The following is a 27,261-nucleotide window of genomic DNA, read 5'->3' as shown; positions in this document are numbered from 1 at the left end:
GGTTTGTCAGTAAAATAAGATAGATTCAATAAATAAGGGGTTCAATTCGATTTATTTCGCTTTCATTTATTGATTCGTTGTTAAGACGAAAGATATTTATCTCTAGCTACTTTCCTCATCCCAACCCAAGACCGAAACGATAAATCTAGTAAACGAAATTAAGAAGTTATTGAAAATTCTTTTTTCATTAAGAATTGAGTTTGAAATAGAGTCAACAACCACTACTGGAAATTATTGAATTTCCAACCACTTGAAAGTGATCTTAAATCAAGTTGAAAGTAAAAAGTTGTCGGAAATAGCAACAAGAATTTTTCCGGATACCAAAAGTGATCAGAATAAGGCTTTCAACTTGATTTAAGATAACTTTCAGGTGGTCGGAAATTTCAGAATTTCTAGTAGTGAACATTCATATATATATATATATATATATATATATATATATATATATATATATATATATAGTTCTCATTTTGTTGTAATCAATTTGAGTTTATTGGCACAGTACGTGATTTTTTGATTGCATTATTGATCACAATATTTACATATTAGTATAGTTAAAAGTTTGAACACTAAAATACAAGAACTCTATTTATATAACTCCGTGGTATAAAAAATTTAGGAATAAGGTTCAAATTGGCCACTGAACGTAACCTGAAAATGCAATTAGGCCACTGAACGAAAAAAAAAAAAAAGTGCAATTAGGCCATTAAACACTCAAAAAATGTACAATTAGACCACTGAACTCTCCAAACGTATACAATTTTATCGGATAGCAGGTTACCATCAATTTTAGCAGGTTACCTGCTTACGTGGCAGCTTAGTTGGCATTTTTAATAAATTTTAAATAATTTTTAATAATTAATTTTAATAATAAATTTTATAAAAAATTGGAAAAAATTAAATAAAAAATAAAATAAAATCGTTTTTATTTTTTAAAAATTTTTTTAATGCTAAGTTATTATTAAAATTTATTAAAAATGCCAACTCAGCTGCCACGTAAGCAGATAACCTGCTAAAATTGAGGGTAACCTGCTATCAGGTGAAATTGCACATTTTTAGAGTGTTTAGTGGTCTAATTGCACTTTTTTTTGGGTTCAATGGCCTAATTGCATTTTCAGGTTACGTTCAGTGGCCAATTTGAACCTTATTCCAAAAATTTAATATGTACAGATCCGGAACACCCCACGTGACACGTGAGTGTGGACAAATGGCGGGGGACAAAATATTAGATTTTTTGAATTAACTGCGGACCAAAAAAAAACTAATAAAACACACCCTAATTATTTATTTACCACGTGTAGTCTAGTATCTGATCTTATCATATATCAGCTACCTAACTCTAAGTTTTTTGTTTGTTTGTTTGGATATAAGGTAGGTTATAATTGACTGGGACATAACACTCCTTTCACACTTTTTTTTTTTTTAATTTAATTCTTTTTTACAAGTTGTAATTGGCCCAACTCTCATATTCACGCAATAAATCATGACAATAAGTCTTAATCCTTTCAATTTATGATGTAACTTTATCTCCATAAAATTCTTCAAAGAAAAATCAAATAACTCCTAACTTATACATTGAATAAAAAATAATAGTTATTGCCAAAATTCCATTAACCACTTCCGAATATTTATCAAACTTTGCTAACACACTCTTAGTCATATTTTCTATCATGCATAAAATGAGTTGAATGAATCCAAGTATGCAAAGAAATCTTAATCTCACACATCATTGAAAAAAAAAATGGTAGTTAGATATATCTCTCTTGAAAATATATGCATTTGATACTTTATAAAACACTTCTAATTTTTCATAAATGCTCTCAGCTAACTCCCAATCTTCTTCAAATGAATGGTGCACAAGTAAATCAAACTCTTGTTAATTGTTCCAAACGAAAAAAAAAAAAAAATCTTTATATTTTAATGCAACAAAAAACATCAAATATATCGAATATAATTTCATCGAGTCTTATAATGTTGCACTAACTATTTTAAGTATTCCACGCATGCATGTTGAAATGTGTTGCATTTTTGTTAAAATTTTGTTGTCATTGGTGTAGCGGCTAACCAAAAACAATACTTTCTCTAACTTTTTCTAATCCATGATCTTAATCCATCCTGCACAATTAAATTCAAGATATGAGCACAACAACGCATACGGGTAAATTTTTCACATAATAAAAGATGCTTACGATTGAATTTGGATAAAAGGTGGTCAATTAAAGCATCATTATTAATTGAACATTATCAACCGTTATTGATGACAACTTGCTCTCAAAATTCCAATCTAATATATATTTCAACGTTTCCTTTGAAAACGCCAAGAGTGTATGTGAAGACGGGGCATAAATAAAAGTAACATTTGAAAAAAAAAAAAAAAAAGTTAAACAAGTAATACTTTAAGAAATTGCACATCAACTAATTAATATATAAGAAATTTGCATCAACTAGTTTAAGGAATTGGCAAATTGCACAAGAAATAATTTAAGAAATTACATATCAACTAGTATAAGAAATTGCACATCAACTATTCTAAGAAATTGGCAAATTACATAAGAAATAATTTAACATGATACACGGGATCGCTCAATAATTCGACATGGCGACAAAAATTTTTTACAAAATTGTCTTCTTCTTTTTTTTTTTTTTTTTTTTTTTTTTTTTTTTTTTTTCATTAGCATGTTGTTGGCAATAAAAGTGTTGATATGTTATATAGGGGAGAGAGAGAGAGACAAAATTAAATAGGGATCATCTATTATCGTGATAAGCAACAAATGTGGTAATATTTGTGTAATACTTTTTTTGTGTAATACTTTTACAAATATTTGTGTAATAATAATAATTAAAAAAAAAAAACCATTTTGGTACCTAAGTTTACTTGATATTATTAGAAACCGTTTCTGATTAAGTTACAAATTGTACCAAATATTTTGAAAATAAATTTCAATAATACGTGGTACTATTAAAAACATAAATTTGTGAATTGTATTTTTTATTATTGAGTTAATACCCAATATAATCATCGACTATAGTGATTTTACTCAATTTAGTTGTAAATGACTTTTTGTACTTAATTTAGTTATTGACTTTGATGATTTTACACAATTTAGTCCTTTGTTAAAAATTATGTTAGTTGATTGTTAGAAATATGGTCTTAATGATAATTTATCATCCGTAATTATCCCATTTGGGATGATTCCTTCTTCTTCCCAGCTCCACGCAGAAATGAAGATCGTCATCCCCAATAACTTCAACCCTAAATAAATAAATAAATATTTTCCTACAGTTTTTTTTTTAAACAATTAGGATTGAAGTTGATTTGAGTACGAAGACTTACATTTTTGCGTGGACCTTAATAAGGAGAAGAATGAATCATTCCCCTAAATTACTTCTGTGGCTCCCCTTGAAGGAAGGTCACATGATCGAACTTAGAGGGTGAGACATTGACCCTTTAAACTGTAGTAATTAGAGAAAGTATAGAACAAATACTACCTTATAGTATAGTCAATAGTATTTAAAAAAAAAAAGAAATACGGTGTAATTAAGAAATCCAAAGTTGAATTCATTATTGTCATGCCAAATAATTCATCAAGTCATGGAATCACGTGGAATGAATTAATTTCAGTCAGTATCGACTATCGATTGGAAATTGTTACGTACTTTAGTGGAGTGGACCCACCGCTCTTAGAGCTGTGTGGTACGGTGGTACCCCCTTTCGAATATGGAAGTCGAGGGAAAATATGCCATTTCAGGAATTTACATAGGAAAATTGAAATTTTGAAAATAAAGTGCAATTAGCTAAAAAAAAAAAAAAAGTTATTTAAAGTTTTGATTTTATTTTTAGCTTAATAGCACCCATTAGCTAATTTAAATTATTATTTACAAAACACATATTTTAATTGATTAATCAAGTCAAACAGCTAATTAAAATTGATCAATTTGACTAATTTTTTGCTAGTTGGTTATTCACCAAACATGAAACACCCTAGCTATAATGTGTTTAACTCTTGTCCAAAATAGAAATAAACAAAACAAAGCAAGGCGACTTAAATATTTTCTCTTTTTTTTTTTTTTTTAATACAAGTGGAAGTAAAAAAGAAATATAAATCTGACCAAGTGACACATGATATGTTAGTTAAATATCATTGTGATTATTTGTGAACTCCATTGTAGGAAGATTTTTAATTTTTTTTTTTTAAATTGCAATCTAAATTGATAACAGTGAAAGTCTGAAACTTAATATTTATTATAATCGGGTCCACAATATCATCACTATATCGAGTGATCGCATACATCACTCTATTATAAGTAGGCAGGAATGTTTGCAGAAGCAGAAGCCACAAATAGGGATCGGAGCTAGCTAGATAGCTTGAATTGAGAACATATATTGAGGTGAAGAAGTTTAAATAAGTTCTTAATTAATATTAGTGTGCTAAGATGGAGGTCATCGCTGCTCACAACAATGGCGGCGTCGTTACCAACCACCAGAATGGCACCGCCAGCCACCACAACGGCACCGCCAGCCACCACAATGGCACCGCGAACCACCACAACGGGACTGCTCATGAGAACGCCGGCAACGACTTCGGGTGCATTAAACCGGGGTGGTTTTCTGAGTTTAGCCAAATGTGGCCCGGTAATCATTAATATTTTTGTTTTATCTAATTAGTAATTATTATATGGTTTTTAGATCATTTTTACAGTATCGCATGAAATTGTTTATGTTATATAGTGTAATTATCCATTTTTAAAATAATAATAAGTATACATACGCATAGTCATGATTGATGCATGGAACTTGATAAACCAAACATAAGTAGATATAGAATAAGTTTGGGGACCTAAGGTAGTTGGATTAGGTTATGGCAAAGAAATTAATGATGATAATAAATATAAAATAAGTAATGTTAAAATGGTATATACTATATATATATATATATATATATATATATATATATATATATATATATATATATATATATCAAATATGAATTTTTTATTTATATCACGTACCTACATTAATTGATGATGACTCTTGATTGATTCATATGATTTCTTTCTTGAGCTAGATTTATGTGTGGACCACTTGCTGTAACAATGCTCATCAGCTCATTGAATCATGGGTCCTTATATGCCACCCATTTGTGTGGTTTTATGTGAATGATATTATTAGTTGTCCGGCCTAGGTTGAGATAGTGACTCATATGGTCTCTTTCTTGAGCTGAACTTATGTTCAATTATTTATTAATTGCATGTAACAGAGTTTAATTATATGTATTTTTCACTTTATCAAAAATTTTATATGAAAGTTTAGAATATTATTCTTAGAGCAGACCGCTTCTACAACATTACAAAACATTTATTTTTGTTTATTCATTATATTATTTAAAATAAATCTGTATACTTACAATATGGTAGCTAGTTGGATGGTACTTGATTTGATCTGTCTCATTTTTTCTAGGCGAAGCATTCTCACTGAAGATAGAGAAGCTACTATTCAAAGGAAAGTCTGATTACCAAGATGTTATGCTCTTTGAGGTACACACAATATTTTAGTTATTTGTAAAAATGCTATTAATTTTTATTATTGTAAAAATGCAAATATGAAATGGTTTGAGAAATGAATTTAATTGCATCCATTATATTATATTGTTGGTGCATGAATATAATATATGAATGCAGTCAGCTACATATGGGAAGGTGCTGACATTGGATGGAGCAATCCAACACACAGAGAATGGAGGATTTCCCTACACTGAGATGATTGTCCATCTCCCACTTGGCTCCATACCTAACCCAAAGAAGGTTTCATTTTATTTATTTAATGACTATTTTTTTTTTTTTTTGCTTAGCTTAATTAGCTAGGGCTATTTCAGTCCCATGCATCATGATTTTTCTAATTAATAATAATATTTTTCAGGTTTTGATTGTTGGGGGAGGAATCGGTTTCACTTTAATGGAGGTGTCCCGTTACCCCACCATTGAAAAAATAGACATTGTTGAAATAGACAAAATGGTAGTGGATGTATCTAGACAATTTTTTCCCTACCTTGCTGCAGGATTCGAGGATCCTCGTGTAACGCTCCACATTGGAGATGGTATGTACTTATTATTACCATTATTATTTTAATTTGCTTTTCGAAATTTGATCTATATATAATTCAGTAGCTTTCAATATATTTTGACGATCGAGTATATTAATTAACAACTAATTTATTACATGTGATCTTTTAGGAGGTGCATTTGTGATGGGTGCCGAGAAGGGATATTATGATGCAATTATCGTAGATTCTTCTGATCCCATAGGTCCAGCAAAGGAGTTGTTTGAGAGGCCATTCTTTGAAGCAGTAGGCAAAGCTCTAAGAGCAGGAGGCGTTGTGTGCACCCAAGCAGAAAGCATATGGCTTCACATGCATCTCATTAAACAGATCATCGCAAGTTGTCGTCAGGTTTTCAAAGGCTCTGTGAACTATGCTTGGACCACCGTCCCAACTTATCCCAGGCATGTGCATCTATCTATCTGCACCCTGCACGTGCTTCCTATCCTATCCACTATTATTTTAAATGTTACTATACGTTCAATTCTTTCCACCAATAAAATATAACCATAACCATGCATATATATATATATATATTCCTTATAATGAATGTATTGTTGTTTGGTGAACCAACATTATATTATATTATATTATTGCAGTGGGGTGATTGGCTACATGTTGTGCTCTACTGAAGGGCCGCCAGTCGACTTCAAGAATCCGGTCAACCCTATCGACAAAGATACCACCCATGTCAAATCCAAACCACCCCTCAAGTTCTACAACTCCGAGGTTACTTCTTCTTTCAATTTTTTGGTCATATAATCTCTACGTTTTACATTACTCTCATCTGATTTTTTTTTTTTTTTTTTTTGGTTTTGAAGATTCATAAAGCGGCTTTCACTCTACCATCCTTTGCCCAAAAGTTGTTGGAGTAGGGATTAAAGTAATGAATTGAAGGTTTTCACAAGATTTAAGGAGACCGGGGAGCATTAATATAATATAATATAATGTTAGCTGCCTATAAATAAATAAATGTGGTATGATGTTGAGTTATGTTGTATTATTTAATTAGTAGTCATGTTATCTGTTTAAATAAACTGATGAGTGTAAGAGATATTTAATAAATTAAATTTTAATTTAATTTGGATTGGATATCAAAAGAATTATTCCTTTGATTCTCAGCATTTAATTTTCACACTCTCACCTCACCCACCTTGCTTGCTTTTTTCTACTTTATTGTTTTTATTTTAAGGGAAAATGGTCAAATAGGCCCTCAAACTTTAGCTTAAAAGTCAATTAGGCCCCTAAACTTTTTAAAGGTGCAATTACACCTATCAACAATTCATTTAGGTGCAATAAAGCCCAAAAACAAGTTAATGACCTGCTATCACAGGTCATTAGGGTCCAGACCACCTCCCGGCAAATTTTTAGGCAAAAAAAAGTGACCAGCAACTGACCCAGATTTGCCGAAAATTTCACCATTCACTTTTTTGTCGGAAATTTCGCCGGTCACTTTTTTTTTTTTTGCCAGAAAATTCGCCGGAAGGTGGCCTGAACCCTAATGACCTGTGATAGCAGGTCATTAATTTGTTTTTGGACTTCATTACACTTAAATGAATTGTTGAGGGGTGTAATTGCACCTTTAAAAAGTTTAGGGGCTTAATTGACTTTTAAGCTAAAGTTCGAGGGCCTATTTGACCCTTTTCCCTTATTTTAATACTCAACTACCTACCATGTAAGTACGTAACCAACACATTGAACTTTTCCAACTACTAACGCGTTATGAGTTCAATTTTTATTTTTATTTTTTATTTTTGAAATTATATATAGTGTTTTAAGAATGAAAGATTAAAAGCACATGACACCATATGAAACTAACACGATACAAACGTTGTTCATCACTGTATTTTACCATGTGAAGTAAAATCCATTATTTTTCTTCTTCCCCTTTCTTTTGGACTTAGATTCAGAGTATTTCAACCTGGCCTCCATTGAAATGAACAGAGGAATGGTGTATTTGATTGGTATTTAATCCCTGCAAACTTGAGAGAGATCATGATAGCTACCTGCAAGTAACCATTAACAAACAACACCCAAACAGAAATGAAAAATCAATCTCATCCAATCCGTTGACTATCCTTTTTCTACAATCACAGGACAGGAGAACAAACTTTTATGAGTCTTCATGTTCTCGTACAAATGTAAAATCCAACTAGGGAAGGAACTACAATCTAGACAATAGCTGACAGCCAAAACACATCTCAACTCCAGAGTTTTACTACAAGTCATCTGATTACTTAAATTTCACCAAGATAGATCTGTTTATCACTACTACACGAACCAATGATAGGTTCGGTGGGATGAAAGACACACTCATTCACAGATCCAGTGTGGCCAGGAAGTTTATACAAAATGCGCCTGGAAGTTGTGTCCCAAACGTAAACCATACGGTCAGAGCTGCCAGCAGTTACTTTGCTTCCATCTGGTGACCAACTACATTTAAGTAAGTTCTTTTCAAAATTGTGCTGGTGCCCTTCCAAAATCTTGACACACCGATTTTGTGGAGCATATGGGCGCATGTCCCATATGCGAAGACTGCAGTCCATGGAGTTGGTTAGAAGATAAGAGCCATCTGGACTCAATGACATACCCGTAATCGTGTCTTGATGGCCTTGAAGTGTCATTGTAACCTCAGACCTACGAAGATCCCACACCTTCACATCATTGTCGATGCCACCAGTATATATCTTATCAGATGCATCAGAGAAACTGACTGCAGTTATTTGATATTTGTCAGGAAATGTCTGTACTGCTCCTCTTTGACGCATATCCCAAAGTTTAGAACTGCCATCGTCGGAGCCACTAACAATAAGAGGAGGTCCCCTTCGAGCAGGACAACATGAATTAACAAAAGAGGAATGTTCAACCATCTTCTTTATCTGTTTTCCAGTTTCAACATCCCAAGCTCTCAGAGTCTTGTCAGGGCTTGCCGATATTATGGCTGACCCATCAGTCATCCACTGAACATCCAGAACAGCATTCTTGTGCCCTTTTAACACCATAAAGTTTTTGCATTCACCGTATACATTCCAAAGAAAAATTTCTTTATCATGTGAACCAGATGCAATTACAGTTCCTGCAGCATTGAACTTCATTGTGTATATGGCACTTTGATGTCCTGTTAGTAACATGATTGGAGATTCCAAGCCGGATGTTCGCTGTTTCCCATTTGGTCCAGGTGCTTTAGGACCACTGAAAGGAACAGACAGTTCCATTGGTCTTGGACCAATGACAGACAAAGCACTTTCTGTTTGCATTCTTCTTTTTTCTTCTATTCGATCTTCAGTATTTGAAAAGCAGTATCTGTCAGCTGGACTTGAAACAGCAAACAAGACAGAAAAGAAAATAAATCAATAGATTGCAACTATCCAGGTGTTGAGAATTGAGACCCTGTACAATGATCTCAATCTAATAACTTATTACTAACAATGATATCAGAGTAGTTGTTTATTATTTGCTCAAGTCTAACAATGATATCAGAGTAGTTGTTTATTATTTGCTCAAGTCCCCTGAGGCCTTAGCAGAACATAAAGGATATAGATTCAATACCATAAGCAATTTATAGCAATATTTTTGCACAATATATAATGCATATTGTGCAAATATGTTGTGCACAGCTCATAAAAAAACTATTGTTTAGAAATCGATACTATATGTTGCATGGTAAAAGATACGGAGTAATAAACATAATAGTTAAGCAGGGACAACTAAATTTGTACATATCTCGAAAAAGTTACACTAATACTAGAAAAATAAAGCATTTTGTGTCACATCTAAAAGCAATAAATAACGCACACTATGAGGAAAAGATTCCACCATTCTAAAACCTATATGCAAACTTTATCTGTCAGGAGAATTAGGGCTATCTCATTTTTCATAGAATTATTGCATTTCAAGGTCATCAAATATTTAACGAATCTGTTTCCATGGATCAAGCTTGTGTAAAGCAACCACTGTAGCACAACACTTCCAAATCTCAATGATTATTATTATAATTTTATGGTGGTAAATATATATTGCTCACCAAGGATAGCAATATGATTGGTACGTTGTATAACCATGATTGCGGAGAGTTCAGTTACAAACTACCCACATTAGCAATTTCCCAGGAAACAGATATCGTTCCCTGATCATGGGTCAAACACGTGGTAGTACTATTTCTTCAATGAAAATTTTCAAATTATCACTTAAAAGTGCAATTATCAAGGGAGCTATTATTAAACTTACTCTAAATGTAAAATCCACATAAACTTAATCACCAAGTGGAAGAAAAAAGAACAGATCAAATGAACTTCAAAATTCACACACACACATATATCATTTAAAATTAAACAGAACAAGGATGATGAAATAGCTGGAAATGGAAACATATGTAGTTTGTTGAAAAGAAATGAACCATGGAAACATTGCTGATTCTCTTGCTCTCCAGATATTTTTGTATAGCTTTGTTAGCTCTTTCTTTAATCTCCATTGACTTTTCTAGCTTTCCTTATATACTATGTAATTTTCCTATCCTAATCAGAGAAGCAAACCTTCCTAAAAAATTCAAGCTATGAAGGTTTGCCCTGAAGTACATAAAAACTTGATATCACGACTTCTATAGTAGGAATACAGTTACAGATTTAAAGTTTAAACAATCCATTTTCCACAATGTCTTCCAAGTTATAACCAAACAATCAGTACAACAAGATCTTAAAATCACAGCTAAATCGATCCGATTCTAACATCACCCAAGTGCCACAAAAATGAAACTTTCAAATTAACTGTTCAAATGCGAATGGCCCCTTCGTTTTATCTACGAAAACATAAGAATATGCAAAGATTGAGCTAAGTGCAGAGGAAAATGAAGAGAGATTTACCTTGATTACTAATAGGGCTTCGACCACCGTAAAACCCTAGGGTTCTTCTTCAAGAGACAGGTGGAGAAGCAAAGACGTCAGTGTCTGAGATCGACTATTGACTGGGAGGAGAAGTCGGAACCGGTTTCTGGAAATGGGCTTTGGGGAGTTGTTTTAGGCCTTTCAAGTTTGGGCTCCCCAACTACAAAGCCCATAGCTAATGACTTTAATTGTATTAGCTTTATGTTTGTTAAATGATCTGCGAATATGACAGCTCATAAGTTAACTAGAGAAGTCGTGTTCATTGCTAATTGTAGGGAGTGGTTTGGTTCGGTCCCTCGATCTATTTATGATGTAATCTTGTTGAGTGTTTCTAATTAAGTAATGCAAATTTGTTGTTTTTTTTTTGTTTAAAAAAAAAAAAAAAAAGAGTTTCATAATGGAGAGACGATTTTCCTATCGCTCACAAAAAATTGTTATTGGAAAAACATGAGGTAAATACAGACTCAATTCAACAAATGTTCGAATTTGATTGAGTTATTGTCAAAGTAAACTTGAGTTATTTGAATAAAAAAAATTGAACCAAATTTGAATATCTTTGGCTCGGGTAGCTCACAAGTCACAAGTATAATAAAATCCACTTATAAAAAGTCTACAGTGTCAATCAATATTGGTGCGTTTTGCACCCGATACAACCATACATGTATATGAGATTTTACCAAATACTATCAACTCTTATCCTCCTAGTACCTAGTATAACCTCAAAAGTATATATGATTGCACCTAGTGTTAAAGTCACCATTGTAGCAAATCAACTCATTACAAAAAAAATGTATAAAGGTCTAGTAAATAGCAATCCTCAGTAATCAGAAATCAAATCACTAATAGAGAAGCAAGTGAATATGAAAGGCGATAACTCTATTAACAAATATCATTTTTTTGCATATAGATAATGACCTCTCAGATTTTTGCCATTCCATTTTATCCTCAAATCAGAATGCACTTTACATAAACCAGTAAGGATTTTCAATATCTTCCCTGTACATAATTGCTGTTGCCATCATCATCATCACTTTATTTTCTCATCAGTAAACACAATGAACCTACCAAAAACAGACTTTCATGGTCAGGGAACTGGGCTTTTGAGTTGTTATAGACATGTAAAGAGTTATTATGCTTCCGAGAGGTCTACGCTCTCGTTGACAGAAGCCATTGCTCCGGGGGATGGATCTTTGATGTCTTCATTATCGGATGGTTTAGACTCGTGCTTTGCAGCAGCTTGCAACACCCTGCTCTGGACATCAGTTGAGGAAGGAGACGTGGGCAGTCCATTACCATTCTTTTCTAATTTCCCAACAGCCCATGAAATAGCCTGACCTCCGAGCCTAACTGGCACGAGCAATAGTCTGAACAAGATAGAACATGGTTAAAAGGTTTAGATCGATCACATGAAGGGGCAAAAGAGTACACAGAGTCAAAACAGTCGAAGAAATGAATGCTGGCAAATTGGCAATGACTACTATAGAGACATGGTTTCTTGCGAGTTGAGTTTGGCCACTGTCTTAGGTTGTTTATCCCTTCTAGTTCTGAGCAGACAGTACATACGGTTTCTGTGTCAACCAAACTTAACAGTAACTCACAAATATGTTCACGTTACCTAATATCCTGCTTCAAATCTTCTGAACCCTCATAGGAAGCAAGTCGCAGATATATAGTCTGTTTGACGGGCAACAAATCAGTCAGTCAGGAAAGGCAAGAATTTAAAGCATCAACTTCAAGGACACATGGAAACGCTTCTTGTATGCAGTAGAATAAATTGCAAATACCAAGCATAACATCAAACGAGGGGGGAAAAAAGACAGCAGATCATGTTCCACCTTGTGACATCATAGGAGAGGGTAAATAATGTTTTATCATGAACAAGACATTTAAAAATGATAATAATCACCAGAAAGAGGCCAATGAAACCAATCAGTTGTAGTGTCGTCTCCCACTCTGCAACAAAACAATATGCACTTGGTCAAAGGGCAATATTGGATGATCACTTAAATGTGAAAAACGTGCATTTTACTGACTAATGTCTGTGAATTTTAGCAAATTTAATAAATTGAGGTTTCTATATTTCATTCTTATCAGATATAGAATCTTGCAAATTTTGAATGGACCAGATAGCTTGATAACCAATCAAAAATAAAACTTTGATGGCAAAATTTTAGATAAGAATTCAGTAATTATTGGAGAATTGAACTGCCATTTCTCCATGCCAATTCAGTAGTAGGAATTCAATAGCTATCAGAAGGCACAAGGCACCTTGCACACAAACATTTGAATTTGAAATCAAGCAAGTACTCAAACAGATGCTTTTATATATTTTTTTTTTTTAAAAAAAAAAACAAAAAAAAAAATTGCATTAAAGGGCACCAAAGGGGTACGTACCACCAAGAGTACACAGAAAGAACAACAGTCTAATATGTATTTATCCCCCAATGATTTATTTTTATGTTCTATGTATGTATGTATGTATGTAGATGTGTGTGCGTGTATACAGGCATAATATTTACAGATTTTAATGCTATACCTTTGTATCTTACCACCATTTTTGGTTAGTATAACAACCAATTCTTTTTCTATATATATCACTTTGATAACTACTATGGATGAAAATTGAACTTACCAAGTACTGCATATACAGCTACTATAAAACCCTGCAAAAGACAATTATTTCAAGAAAGAGAAATGAAAGAGAAGAAGTTACACAACAACAAAAAGTATCACTGTTACCGCTCCATATCCAAGAAGTTTTAATGGTGTTGGCTTGATTTGCTCTAGGATTGCCTCAGCTTCCTGTTCAACAAAGGCAGAAAAAAAGAAATGCAAGACAGCTAGCCATGTTAGAGCAGTAGAATAGCTACAGAAGAAAACTTGTGAATATCTATACACTAATAGACGAATACAATCAGATCAAATATTTAACTGTGAAATCTGTGAGATAATGAAACCTTCTCCCCAAGAATATGCCGAGTAACAAAAATGTCATATTGTACATCATATCAGATTCAATTAGTCTTTTTGGTGGATATCATTCTCTGAACCTAGCAAACTCATCATCCAATTTTAGTAGCAACGAGCTAATGTCCTGTTTTCTTCTTCCAAAATGACTTTTCAGTAGAGTAGCAACTTCGGGTATTCTAAGATCTGTACTATGTAGCTCCTAGACATATGAACTGCAAGCACTCAGACCTAACAAATTGGAATCACTTCGAAGAAAATATGATCTGATGTAGTTTGACACGAAAAGGACATGGAGAGACACTTATGCCTTTTCATGTATGATTCCAAATACAGCATTATGACCATTTACAATTGAAGGCAACATGTATCCATATTCCTCTCAAACATAAGTCCAGACCATCCAGTTGCTATAAAGTCTTTCTTCTTTTATTTATTTTGCTGATAATGGAAATGAATACTACAGCAAATGGATTAACGTTAACCAAAAGGGATATTAGAAATACAACTGATCCCATGCATGGAATAGAAAGTGTTCAGTAATGTGTAAAATACCTCATTAAGTATTGTAAGAGTTGTCTCAGGTTTTAGCTCTTTGACACGAAGACCCTCTTTTATCCAAGAGCGGAAGCCACCTTGCACCAAGTATGGTCTCTGTTATGTCAAACTTCAAACATTAAACCTTCTTTGGAGTATTTCATTAAGAACCATAGAAAAAAAAAAAAAAAAAAAAGAGAGAGTTCTCTACTTTAAAATTAAAGCAGAAATTATCCTTTCCCTAGTTAAGCAAAAACAACCAAGCAATCAGGACTCTGCATCCTTTATCTATATTCAAATAGTCTTAATTGTTAAGAAACCTATCACATGGGAAAGTTCTATGTAAGTTCTATGTCTGTCCCACAAAATTGACAACAGCTCTTTTGTCAGCAGTGCCATAGATTCATAGTGTTGTCTGTCCCCAATCCCCATATCCTGGACTACCTAGTGACAAGATGCCTTATTTCCTTCTCATGACAAAAAGAGATGGTACAGATTTCGATTGCACTTGCCTTAAGTCCAAGTTTTCTTAATGACCTTGCAATGCCCTTGGAACGAGCACCATCATCATCCATAACTATAACCTTGGACCCAGCCTGTTAATAGAAGAACAATGGCTTAGAAACATCACAACCACATATTTCAAGAGCATGACAAGGGGTAATGCATGATCTTCCAAAAGCATATTGTGGAGATAAAAGGATCTTTTGTTAGTAACCCTATAACATACATATTGGACAACTATCTATCTTGAATGAACAAACTTTTTTGGGGAAATATCATTATTCCACTACCATTTCTTCATTGGTCATCCAAACATAATATCTTTTGGGAGATAAAAAGATGAAAGTGTATATTTTTATGCTTAAGAATTGTTAAGAGTCCCACATTGATAAAATAAGAGAGAATATATGGGTTTATAAGCCATGGGTTAGACTAGCTAATTGGTTGGATTCAATCTTTTATTGTGGTTTGGCCTATGTGCATTATAGCCCAATTGAGTGACTCTATCCCGAGAGAGGAGTGCAAATTAGAAGGAGCATGCCATACTTTCTATCCCAAGGGGAAGGGGGGAGTGCAAATTAGAAGGAGCATGCCATACTTTCCACACGAATACAACATAATGGGTAATTAAAAATAAATCCATTACTTTAACAATCTTCAAATCACGAATGATAGCAGCAAGCAGTGCATTTTCAAGATCTCTTCCACTCTTAAATAACTTTTTCATAGAGCCATCAACCTGGAAGTTTATATATATGTGTATTTAAAAATAAAAAAGGCACACAGTTAAAAAATCTAGGTATAAAACTAAATAGATAGAGAATTGACAACCCCTTAGACAGTAGTAACCTACCTCAGGTAGTGTAACATTGGCATATCGAAACCGAGCAGCTCGCCTAAGATCAGGGATGCCATCTCTTTCTCTGAAGTCCTTCAAAACAATAAAGAAGATAAAAAGACAGCATATACATTATAAGAATAGCAGACCATTTCCCTGCCTCAAAATATTGAATGTAAATTGTCATCTATAAATGCATGTAAGCTGTTTGGCCAATGTACTGGCAGAAAATGGATTATGAATTTACAAGAAAAAAATTTATTGGAAACTTGCAAGTAAGAAATACTGGGAAAAGAAAAGGCTTGAAAAATTTACAATCTCTTGCCTCAGGCCGGATATCAATAAGTACAGCATTCTCTTTTCCTACTAAAAGCTGCATTGTTGACTCTGGAGATAAATCCCCAGCATATCCACCATATGTTAATACCAAATATGTTCCCCTGCACAGATTTGATAATGAATATCATTATCCATAAAAACTTAAATAGGAAAACAAGACATTCCAGTATGCTGGAAAACAAAGAAAAACAAAAACACTTTGGGATCAGAGGAACGTGGATACCATAAAGTGGTGGATACTCCAAGGAAAAGCACAAAGGGAACAATGGGATCACTGGGGTCTAAGCCAAGAATTTTTTCCAAACCCTCCAGAGAAACATAAACCTGCCTTCATAATGTTAGTTTTCACTGAATATAAAACAGTTAAATATAAACTATGGGGTCATACTTGTTACAGTATATGTATGTATGTATTCTAAATCATGGATGATATATGCCAGAAATTTTTTGTTTAATAACCTTAAGGAAGCAATAGACTGATTTCAACTACTTATTGTTTATTGGTATTAGAGTACTAGGGAAAGTAGTTAGCAGTTCAAGAAACTCCAAAAAACTTATTGCTTTTTGAATAGTGAATACAGAAGTTTAAATGCACATAGGTGTAAACAAACAATAAATTTGTAAACCGTATGGCATCATGCAACAGGTGAAATGTTACTATACCTGCTGAAAAGCTGCACCAACTGGGCTCAAAAACTTTATTGCCTTTTCTTCTGACAAATTAAGCACATCATGTATCTCTGGGGGGAGCAATTCCTTCGCTGACCCATAAGCATATACAACTAATGTGGCCCCTTGAGATAAAGCACCCTCAGCAACAAGAATAGCTTGCCTCAATGTATCAATAGCAACAGTCCCCACTCTGCCTGTGGCATTCTTTAAATCACCAGAGAAGCCAGAAACTCTATCACTAGCTAATTCTCCAGTTTTGTCCACTGTTGATGTCATCTTACCAATAGCATCATCAAATGTTCCAGAAACACCTTTGGCAGCAGAATTTATAGAGGACGTAATTGCATATAGTGAATCGTTGAAGAAACTTTGTGCTTTCTCAAAAGAGCTATTGATTGACTTATTCACTTCATTAATAGCATCAACAGCACTTGTTTTCACACCAGATAAGGAACTTGCATCCATAGAGAATGAATCAGATGCAGAGGTATTCTGCATAGCATCCAGTTTTGTCGCGGATTCAGGAATGACAGGTTCTGTCAAAACATCAGCAGGTGCAAAGGCGGCGGAATTATCTTGGACGACATCCATTGTTATGGATTCAGGAATGGGAGGATCAGCATTTCCAACTACTAAGTTATTGGTAAAATCAGTGAGTTCCTCTTCTCCAATGGATCCACTAGAGCTCTCAACAAATTTCAGATGTCTTGTGGCAGTAGACGGATAATCATTGACCGCTCCCACTAAATAGTTGACACCATTTAATTCAGTTTGGTCATAGAAAACATTGATGGTATCAGTGGAAGCCAATCTACCACTTTTTTCTACAAAATTTGAGCATAGGGATGCATTGAGCTGTCCTCTGAAGGATGAACTCTGAAGCTGAACTCCATAGGACCAATCCACTAAACTGCACTTTACATCACAGGTCTTCCAATAGGAGGAGAAGGATCTAAGCCCATTATTGATAGTAATCTGCAGAAGCAGGACTCATATCACTAAAGGTAAACATATCCAATGAATGTGGATATCAAAAATTATATATTCCGCATTCACAAATTTTCTCTTAGAATAACTTTGTAAGTTTGAATTTTCACAACAAATTTGCGAAATTATTATAAACATAACGCTATAAAAATTTTAAAAAACATATAGTGAAAACAAGAGAGATAGAATTGCATGCTATAATGATGAAACCAAAGAGAGATGAGATGATATGTTGAATGACCTGGGAATGGGAGGAGCAGCAAGCGGTTGCTGAACACACAGGAAACATTTCAAAGCAATTCTTGAAATGGGCAAATAGAATAATTAACAATGCTACAGCTCTACAAAGAAACCCATCAACTTGGATGAAATAATGGGTGTTTTTACTGTAAAAAGGATATTATAAATGTCCATTTCTTAATATTATCAAGGATTATCCAGAGAAACGAAGGGGAAATTAAAATGAGAGGTTTGGGGCTTCAGGAGTGTGGTAGAGAGAATAGCGTGTCTTTGTCTCAACATCTAAACATCTCTTCGTGGCCACAGATTACACTTGCTGGCCCCATTTCATCTCTCTTAAAGATTTCATACAAAACCAGTTTTTCATTTTAAGTGCATACCTGGCAATTTTTTTAATTTACCATGGTAGAAAACCAGTTTTTTCATTTATAAAGAAAATGAGGTTAAAATTATAAAATCACAATATTATAATAGTCCATAAAAGTTTTTCAAGAAATAGTTAAAAAGAGAATAAAAATAAAAATAAAAGTTACAATTGTTACTATCATAGTCCATAAAAGTTTTTCAAGAAATAGTTAAAAAGGGAATAAAAATAAAAATTACAATTGTTACTATCAATATTTGTGTTAATAATATTCGATATAATTAAAAATATTTCTTGATTGTACATTTTATCGAAGTTACCATATATACATTCATTTTAATTTATAATACATTATAAATAAAATTTTACTACATGTACTCCTTAATCTTAATCTTAATAAGTTTTTTTTTTTTATGTGAATCTCAATACAATTATTTTAGTATGTGGAATACAAGTTGAAAGTACAATATGAGAGTACATGTAGCATTTTTCTTACAAATAAACTTATATCAAAATCAAAATATTATAAATATACTAAAATAAGCTTGTACCGAAGTGCCCCTACCAGGTGAATCCTAAGATGCCCAATTTGGTAGCACAGAAATTCACAAATTATGGTGTGCAACCGAATGCACCTTGCAAGGTGCATACGGTTGCAAAACGGCACCGTTTTGGTTAAAAAAAACGCGCGTCCCACTTAAAAAAGAAATCAAGTTTGATTCCCGGCAATAGCATTTTTATATATTCAGAAATTCATAACTATATATCCACAAATTTATAACTATATATCCACAGTGAATGAATGAAGTAAAAATCTACAATGAATGAACTAAATATCCACAATGATTGAACTAAATATCCACAATGAATGAACTAAATATCCATAAATTCATAACTATATATCCACAAATTCATAACTATATATCCACAGTGAATGAATGAAGTAAATATCTACAATGAATGAACTAAATATCCACAATGAATGAACTAAATATCCATAAATTCATAACTATATATCCACAAATTTATAGCTATATATCCAGAAATTCATAACTATATATCCACAATAATGCTATTGCCGAGAATCGAACCTGAATTTTTTTTTTAAAGTGGGACGCGCGTTTTTAGTCAAAACGACGTCATTTTGCATCGTATGCACCCTGCGCATGGTACATTCGGTTGCACAGCATAACTATTGACAGAAATTTTCCAAGTTAAAAGACAGTAAATAATGATTCAAACTTGGGATGTAGCAAAATCTTAACCCGGCCCAATACTCAATAGGTAGCCTATCAATACTGCGAGCAGGCAGATAATTGGGGCGGCAATTTAAAAGTCATAAATCCTTGAAAATCTGGAACCGCATTTTACATTGTTAATATTGCAGAGGAATAGAGAACAAATTTTAGATTTGGCTGCTGTAAGTATGGGAACAAAACTTCTAGTCTAGGAGAAGAGATGGCAAACACAGCATTAGCATTTGTAAGTGTACAGAGGACTGACTGATTGAAACCCCTAAAAACATTCCGCACCCACTGTTGCAGAACAACCTAAATTTGTTCCTGCTGAATTAGAAGAAGCATCAGCTTTTCATACTCCCAAAGAATCTGGATAGTGGCAGCGGCCCCTCCCCCTCTTCATTCTCACTGTGCTTCGATCTTGATCTGTGTTTCTTTTCTTTCTTCTTTCGTTTTGACTTTGATCTGCTTTTCCTTGATTCTCTATCTTCCTCGTCGCTACTCGAAGAAGATTCTGATGATGAACTTGAAGAACTGTAGTCGGATGATCTCCTAGATCTCTGGATTACGAATAACTACTGTCAGAAAGATTTGCCTTCTTCCAAAAGATTCAAATTATAAAAACAAACCAAAAGATTTATGCTTCGTATAAAGAAGAGACCAAATTAACAATTAATATACTCCATAACAATTTTAAAGAACAAGCAAAGATTTATCATGGGAAGAAACCTAAGATTATAAAGCCAATCAAACATATAATACTATACGAACATTTAATTCCACTAAAAAGGACCACTATTTATCAGTGCCAAGGAAACAGAGAGATTATTGTCATAATCATTCCCAACAACCAAAAAGAATAGCAAAGTCATCACTGGATAACCAAGTTGACAGGCATTATTCAGGAATTGAGTTGTGGCAGTTAAGAATAAATAAGGTGCTACCACAAAATATAGAGCCATAAGAAGTTCTATTTATTTTGCACATTTTTAGGTGGGAGGTTACCCCTCATTCCACAGCCAAGCTCTATTTCAAGTCACTGGCAACAGAGGACTACTAGTGGAAGTGGGAAAAAACCAAGCTCTATTTCAAGTCAAATATTCACAGCTTATTAATTGGCCCTCATAAGAAGGCAAGGACATCATAAGATTCTCAATTACAGGACCTTTACATAAGTACCCACAATTTGACTCTAAAAGCTCAAAAGCTTCCCAAAATTTGACGATTGGTGTCAATCTGATTACAGGGAAATGAAGCATCATAAACACATGACACACCGGGTTTAATTATTATCAAGCTTATTAATGTCACAAAAACAAAACCAGCAAGAAGATAAAAGAAAAAGAACTAGTGACCTATCTCTAACCCAAAGGTGCATATTCTAAAGTTTGATACATGAATTTTACAAGTATGCAGCATCAGCTATTTTTAGTGCAAAATTGGAATTTTTTATATGATTTTGAGAACATTGCTATGAATTGGCCTTGTTTGTCCCTTGTGCATTCAGTCTTATTCATATTACAAAGTAATATTTTCATATTATTGATATTTCAGCGGAAATACTGGTTAGTCATAAATTTTAGTAACCCAAGATTTTGTAACCTGCCCTATCACAGTGCACACCTGTACTCATATGTAACAGGAGGGCAGAGAAAAATTAATAACCAGAAAAAGGCAGGGTAAGGCAAAATATGAACCAATCCCAAGGGTACATACATCTGTAGTTTAGGAACTGATAGGCCCGAGGTTATTTATCTGAAACCGGGGTCCCTGGAAATGCCTACACCTTTAATAAAAGAAACTGGTTTCTAGATGTAGGCCAAACATCTTACTCTGTATTTACTTGGAATTAGAACCTCACTAAAGTCCTTACACTAAAAAATGTGAGAACAACAAATAAATAAAATGATATTCACCTTTCTCTTCTTGCTTCGATGTTTCTTTGAGTCTTTGTCTTTCTTATCTGCAACACATTTATTATCAAAAAGTATTTGATTATGACACTAGAGATTATAAAAAGGAACAATTACAGTAAGCAATATCTGAATAACTACCCTTTTTGTGACTATGTTTACTGCTTGAGTGGTTTCTTCCTTTAGCAAGCTTGATAGCCCTTTCAGCATCCAGCTGAGCCCTATATTCCCTCATCATCTTATCTTTATCAGCTTCTATCTCTCCCTTCTTGATTTCTTCTTCCTAGCAGTTCGCATCATAAGAATCCGGGAAAAAAATGCACTTATGTAGAAAACATTACCAAAACCAGGAATTAGGCACACGTACACCACATTCAGATAGATAATATCTGAGTAAACAATCAAAAGTGAATAAATCATTAGGTGCCCGCTTTACAGTATACCAAAGTCATTACTTTATAAATAAATGCAAAAATATATCTAATGGAATTATTTACATGCACTAAGCAAAGTTTACAACTTCAATAAGTAAAAATTATTTTTTATTTGATTCTTGCCACACAATTAACATAAAGAATAGCTGCTAATTAATTGTTGGTAAAATTATTTATAGTTCATTTATTGCACTTGACTAGATTCACTAGCACTACGAACATTTGCTCATAGCCTTAATATAAAACCTTGTCTCTGTAAGACAATATCTCTGTCAAAATATCTCCACACCAAATTAATCAAGTTAGACCTTAAATGTTTATAGCAAGGGAGAATTGATCAAAACAAACAATCTAGTGCTATGTTTATCTTTTCAAATAAAAATAAATTTATTTGTTGAAGGAATGACTGACCTCATATTAACATTTATTTGTAAAGATGACTGCAAAGGTAGTCTATTACAGAGAAAAGTGGCAAGATGAAATAGATTGCTTACAACAAGAAAATGTATCTAAGTTTAATCAAATACTTCCCAATAAGCCAAAAATTCTAACAAGATGAATAAAAAGGTATGCCAGGGAAACTATCATTATAGAGTTTATCAATATAACTAAAATCAACAAAAACAGGCAAGCATAACACTTTTTAAACTAAACATTCACAGCAAGACATAATTAAATTATGGAGTATAAAAAAGGGCATCACTATGGTGTTTGGCATGTTTATGGACAGCCTTTTGGTAGTTTTTATTGAAACAATCTACAAGGTGCTCTATGCACACTTTAAGTTATTAATTATCATTCCAGACCCTAGTGGTTCTCAGTAAACCAATGACCTGGGTATCAACTTTGAACCATGGTTTTTAATGCAATGACATTAATCAGATTGTTATTAAACATATTGTTGATAAGCTTTGGGTATGGGCTTGAAGGTCTATACTCTATTTAAAAAATAAAAAATAAAAAAAAATAAAAAAATAAAAAATAAAAATAAAAAAATAAAAAAACTACTAATGAAGTCTAGCTAACCAAATTAATACTAAGTATTTATTTTTGGAGTCACACTTGTGTGAGACGGGTCAAATCTAGAATAGTTGCTTATTACTTATGATAGAAATCATAATACTTATTACATAAAATTTAATACCAATTTGAAATAAATATTGTAATATTTATAAGTGAAATTGTGATACTATTAGGGTAAAATGATTGTTACTAATGATAAATATTGTAATACTTATAACTGAAATTGTGATACTTACAAAGTGTAATTTTAATGTAAATATTGTAATACTTATATGCAAAACCTTACTTATGAAAGAAATTGTAATATTTATTGTAGAAAATTTAATACCAATTTCAATTAAAAATAAATCGTTACTTATGACTTATGAGTTATGATAGATATTGTAATACTTATATGTGAAATTGTGATACTATTTAGGGTAAAATTGATTGTTACTAATAACAAATATTGTAATAATTATAACTGAAATTATGATACTTACACAACTAGTTGTCTGCAACTCAACCCGTCTCACGAACAAGGATCCGTGAGACGGTCTCACACAACTGACACAAGTTTTTGCCTTATTTTTTAAGTTTGTAACTGAAATACTAACAACATCAAGACAGGAGGTAAAGGAAGAGCACTAACTTCAACATTCCACTCTTGACACTAATGCTGCAATTGAAAGGAGAAAGAGGCAGCAAATGATGTTAAGAGTCCCACATTGAAAATATAAGAGAGAACATATGGGTTTATAAGGTCATGGGTTAGACTAGCTAATTGATTTGATTCAGTTTTTTAGTGTGGTTTGGCCCATTTGCATAATAGCCCAGTTGATTGACCTTGGCCCAATCTTATAGAATATAACACGTCACAAAGGGGCACATTATTAGTTCATATAAAAGAATTAACTTGTTTGATGGATTCAGGTTCTAAAGAACTTTTAAGATATTTATGTGCAAATAATTGAGAAAGCTTCACTCTCTTGCTGTGAGAAATGTCAAATTAATGTGCATTTTATTCGAAGCATCACATAACAACACTGAAAAGAAACAGAAGGGCATGTACTCTACTAGCCAAGAGCAACACAAATTTCAAAATGCATCCAGAACTTCAACACTCAGAAAACATAGTTGGTATTTAGTGAATTATTGCAGAAGCAACATTAGTTAGAATAACCAAACAAGCAGTTTGGATTATAATTTAGAAGATTAATGGTGGTGAGATTAGTGCGGTGCACTGCTCCCACCGGACCCTACCCCTCTAGTTGAAAATTCTAGCAAATAGTGCAGTTAGGGTGGTGGACTACCCCAACTGCTCCCCTAAAAGCAGCCTAAATTTCAATCATAACTAAAATTGGCAGTCATGACATAAAAACTGACCATTGTTAAGAACAGTCAACGCTCTGGAACAGCCAAATGAGAAAAACTCAAACCTCTTGTCATTTTTGCAAGAATATTGAATACTTACCCATGAACTTCATGCAGAATTCACTTTATTTAAGGAGTTAAAATTCCACATAATTACGAGTAAACTAACAAGTTACCTTTTGCTTCTTTTTGAATTCTTCCCAAGTAATGGTGTGAGAAGTTTTGAGACTCGCCAGACGAGCAGCATGCCACTCTGGTGTATGAAAAGAACCATCCACCTGCGACTGGCCTCATCAGACGGAGCACAGGAAAGAAGATCTCGAGTATGGCAGTTAAAATTTTCTAAACTTGCCTCATTTGCAAACGCATACGCATATAACATGATAGATATAATCTTTTAGTCCATACAGAAAGCTAACATCAATCAGATTTCTACTTTAAAACCCCAATAATTTTAAGGTCACTTCATGTCTTCAAATACTGAATTGCTATTTTTTTTTTTCAGGTAAGTACTAAAAATGGACATTGTTATGTGATTGTATAACAATTTCAGTAAGTAGTTTTGCCTGCCTGCAACAAGCGTCTCGACTCTCAAAGCTGACTTTTATCATCAAGAGATTTGCACTTCAGCACAATTTTATTTCAAAAAAATAGCCAAAATATAATGAATTAAAATTGTAAAACAAGCAAAATTCTTAAATTAAAAAACAAACAAACAAAATTGCAGAAAATAGTATGAAAGGGTACGAACCATGCCATCTTCGATCTCTTCAGGAGCGGCCGAGCTCGAGCCCAACCGCGCTCTCTGCATCGCTTTGTAAGCTTGATTTTTCCCCATTTTTTCTTCTTTGAAATTCTTTCTGTGAAAATTTTGGGGATTTTATAGGTTTGTGATTTGGGAGTGTTGATGAAAGGAATGGGGTTCTGGAGTTGTGGACTTGTGGTATTGGAGGCCTGGAGCTGACCCGGAAGGGGGAGTGGGATGTATTTCTGAAAATCCGGAAATTGGAGAGTATATGGTCAAATGCGTTATACATTTTCTGACCCCGATCTTTTATTATATTGCTAATTCTACCCCCTCACTTTTTATTGAACCACAATAATTTTGTTATTAATTCAATTATTCTTCAAAAATGAAACAATGAAAAAGTGTGTTGGATCATAATATGTGAATTTTAAAAATATATATATATATATATATATATATATATATATATATATATACAAAAGGGGACTGGCATACATGGTTCCCCGGTATATTTTTGTTCCCACATCAATGAGACATCAAAGAGGGGCGTAGCCTCAATGTCCCTCATTATCTAAATCAGTTTATTTTTTTGAAAAAAAGAAAATTATTTTTAATTGCTTTTGAAATAATAATCCTCTTTTGAGAAAACGTCAAACTCCAAAAGTTGCTTTGCAACGTTTGATATTTCAAACAAAATTATTATTTCAAATCACTAAATATGATCAAATTCATAATAATTTTGCAGATTCATCATTAATCATACAAAGCAGATATGACTATTACTATATGTACTTTTAAATTCTACCATCATACCTTTACTTTCTGACATAGCAGACAATAATAAATTATTTTCATCATGTGAGTTTGAAAAAAAAAATATTTACATCATGAATCTAAAAGTAGAAGTATGTATAATTTATGAGTAAAACTTGAGAGTCCATGTAATAATTTTGTGCATATATTTTCTGAAATGGTAATAATTTCACCAGGTACAAGCACCACTATAGGGGACAAATTGTATCTGGAATTGGGCCATCTGGGTTTTTGTTCATTTATTTGTATTTTGTAGGCATATGGGAAAGTCAGAATGCAACATATTAAGTTGGGCCTTTTACCCTTTCATGTGATCCATTTAACCTTGCTCTCATTTTCTTCAATCATTATTGTGTGGACCATGATCCAAACAAGTTGTATGAATCATATTTTGTACATTGTAAAATAATGTATATTTAATATAAAAATAATATACATTCAGTACAAAAATAATGTACATTATATTTAAGGTATGTACATTATTTTTGTACTGAATATACATTATATTGTATAATGTACATTTAGTACAAAAATAATATACATTTAGTATATTAAAAATGTATTTTTTGTTATGATCCACATAACACTGTGTGGACTACAGTCCACGGAATAATTTGCCTATTTTATCTAGTTTTTAGGCAAATTATATCGTGCATTCGTGCAATGTGCGCCCTCACCCAAAATGAAGTCTTTTGTACTTTTTTTTTTTTGAAATTTCGCTTTCCGTGTCTGCTGTTAACTTTAAAAAAAAAAAAAAATCTCATGTGTTTGAATGTACATAATTGTATAACATAATATACATACTCTGTTTTGAAAATATAATACACATAATCTAACATTATACATAATACACATAAACTCTTAACTCTTAAAAAAAAAAACATATAGTTTGAATGTACATAATTGTATTACATAATGTATATAATCGTATAATATAATGTACATAATTGTATAACAGAATACACATATAGTCTGTTGCGTCAATTCCCCACATAACTTAACAAAACGGTATTGTTTTTGAATACAGCGGGTAATACATTGTGCGACCCCTAGTGCACGATATCGATTGGACATTTTACTTTTGACTGATTGGACATTTTACTTTTGACTTCTCACTCATCTAAATTCGCAAAGGAAAATTAGTTTTTTAATGACAAGGGAAGGGGAACACTAAATTAATAATGTCTACACTGAGATTTAAACTTATCACCTCTCATTTAGGGAAGCAACCAGATACCATTGAACAACAAAGTCCTTGGTGTACTGTAATTAGTTAAATATTCAATCAAAAGATATTCTAATTTTTTTTAATACTA

At 33.0% G+C, this 27,261-nt stretch overlaps 4 protein-coding genes across 6 annotated transcripts; 1 reads left to right on the top strand and 3 right to left on the bottom strand.

Moving 5' to 3' along the window:
• Window positions 1–1,054: 1,054 nt before the first annotated feature.
• On the top strand, window positions 1,055–7,160 carry LOC109170121 (putrescine N-methyltransferase 2-like). 2 transcript variants are annotated; one of them, XM_019319085.1, is made up of 8 exons: window positions 1,055–1,067; window positions 4,399–4,633; window positions 5,459–5,535; window positions 5,680–5,802; window positions 5,918–6,095; window positions 6,232–6,499; window positions 6,695–6,824; window positions 6,917–7,160. In XM_019319085.1, exons 2-8 carry the CDS (start codon window positions 4,435–4,437, stop codon window positions 6,968–6,970), a joined length of 1,029 nt encoding a protein of 342 aa, XP_019174630.1. In that variant the 5' UTR covers window positions 1,055–1,067; window positions 4,399–4,434; the 3' UTR covers window positions 6,971–7,160. The 2 variants fall into 2 exon arrangements, with proteins under 2 accessions (XP_019174630.1, XP_019174629.1); XM_019319084.1 differs by lacking the exon at window positions 1,055–1,067 and having other exon boundaries at window positions 4,323–4,633.
• A 974-nt stretch (window positions 7,161–8,134) lies between these two features.
• On the bottom strand, window positions 8,135–11,065 carry LOC109170122 (U5 small nuclear ribonucleoprotein 40 kDa protein). Of its 2 annotated transcripts, none has more exons than XM_019319086.1 (2): window positions 10,955–11,065; window positions 8,135–9,410 (listed from the first exon to the last, which is right to left on the bottom strand). In XM_019319086.1, the coding sequence occupies exon 2, from the start codon at window positions 9,350–9,352 to the stop codon at window positions 8,333–8,335; it is 1,020 nt and encodes a 339-aa protein (XP_019174631.1). In that variant the 5' UTR covers window positions 9,353–9,410; window positions 10,955–11,065; the 3' UTR covers window positions 8,135–8,332. The 2 variants fall into 2 exon arrangements, with proteins under 2 accessions (XP_019174631.1, XP_019174633.1); XM_019319088.1 differs by having other exon boundaries at window positions 8,135–9,405.
• Window positions 11,066–11,830: 765 nt separating this feature from the next.
• On the bottom strand, window positions 11,831–18,335 carry LOC109170118. Its single transcript, XM_019319080.1, has 13 exons — window positions 18,061–18,335; window positions 16,824–17,807; window positions 16,384–16,484; window positions 16,147–16,261; window positions 15,837–15,914; window positions 15,630–15,722; window positions 14,992–15,075; window positions 14,498–14,596; window positions 13,715–13,777; window positions 13,608–13,638; window positions 12,882–12,928; window positions 12,591–12,649; window positions 11,831–12,339 (listed from the first exon to the last, which is right to left on the bottom strand). Exons 1-13 carry the CDS (start codon window positions 18,106–18,108, stop codon window positions 12,105–12,107), a joined length of 2,037 nt encoding a protein of 678 aa, XP_019174625.1. The 5' UTR covers window positions 18,109–18,335; the 3' UTR covers window positions 11,831–12,104.
• A 1,401-nt stretch (window positions 18,336–19,736) lies between these two features.
• On the bottom strand, window positions 19,737–25,366 carry LOC109170123 (protein FAM133-like). Its single transcript, XM_019319089.1, has 5 exons — window positions 25,136–25,366; window positions 24,561–24,662; window positions 21,716–21,857; window positions 21,578–21,624; window positions 19,737–20,221 (listed from the first exon to the last, which is right to left on the bottom strand). The coding sequence occupies exons 1-5, from the start codon at window positions 25,220–25,222 to the stop codon at window positions 20,006–20,008; spliced, it is 594 nt and encodes a 197-aa protein (XP_019174634.1). The 5' UTR covers window positions 25,223–25,366; the 3' UTR covers window positions 19,737–20,005.
• Window positions 25,367–27,261: the final 1,895 nt, after the last annotated feature.

Source organism: Ipomoea nil, unplaced genomic scaffold, assembly GCF_001879475.1.
Source record: "Ipomoea nil cultivar Tokyo-kokei standard unplaced genomic scaffold, Asagao_1.1 scaffold3321, whole genome shotgun sequence".
In the NCBI taxonomy this organism is placed as follows: domain Eukaryota; kingdom Viridiplantae; phylum Streptophyta; class Magnoliopsida; order Solanales; family Convolvulaceae; genus Ipomoea; species Ipomoea nil.
Note: the sequence above shows the minus strand (reverse complement) of the source record. Positions and strands in the feature narration are given on the sequence as shown.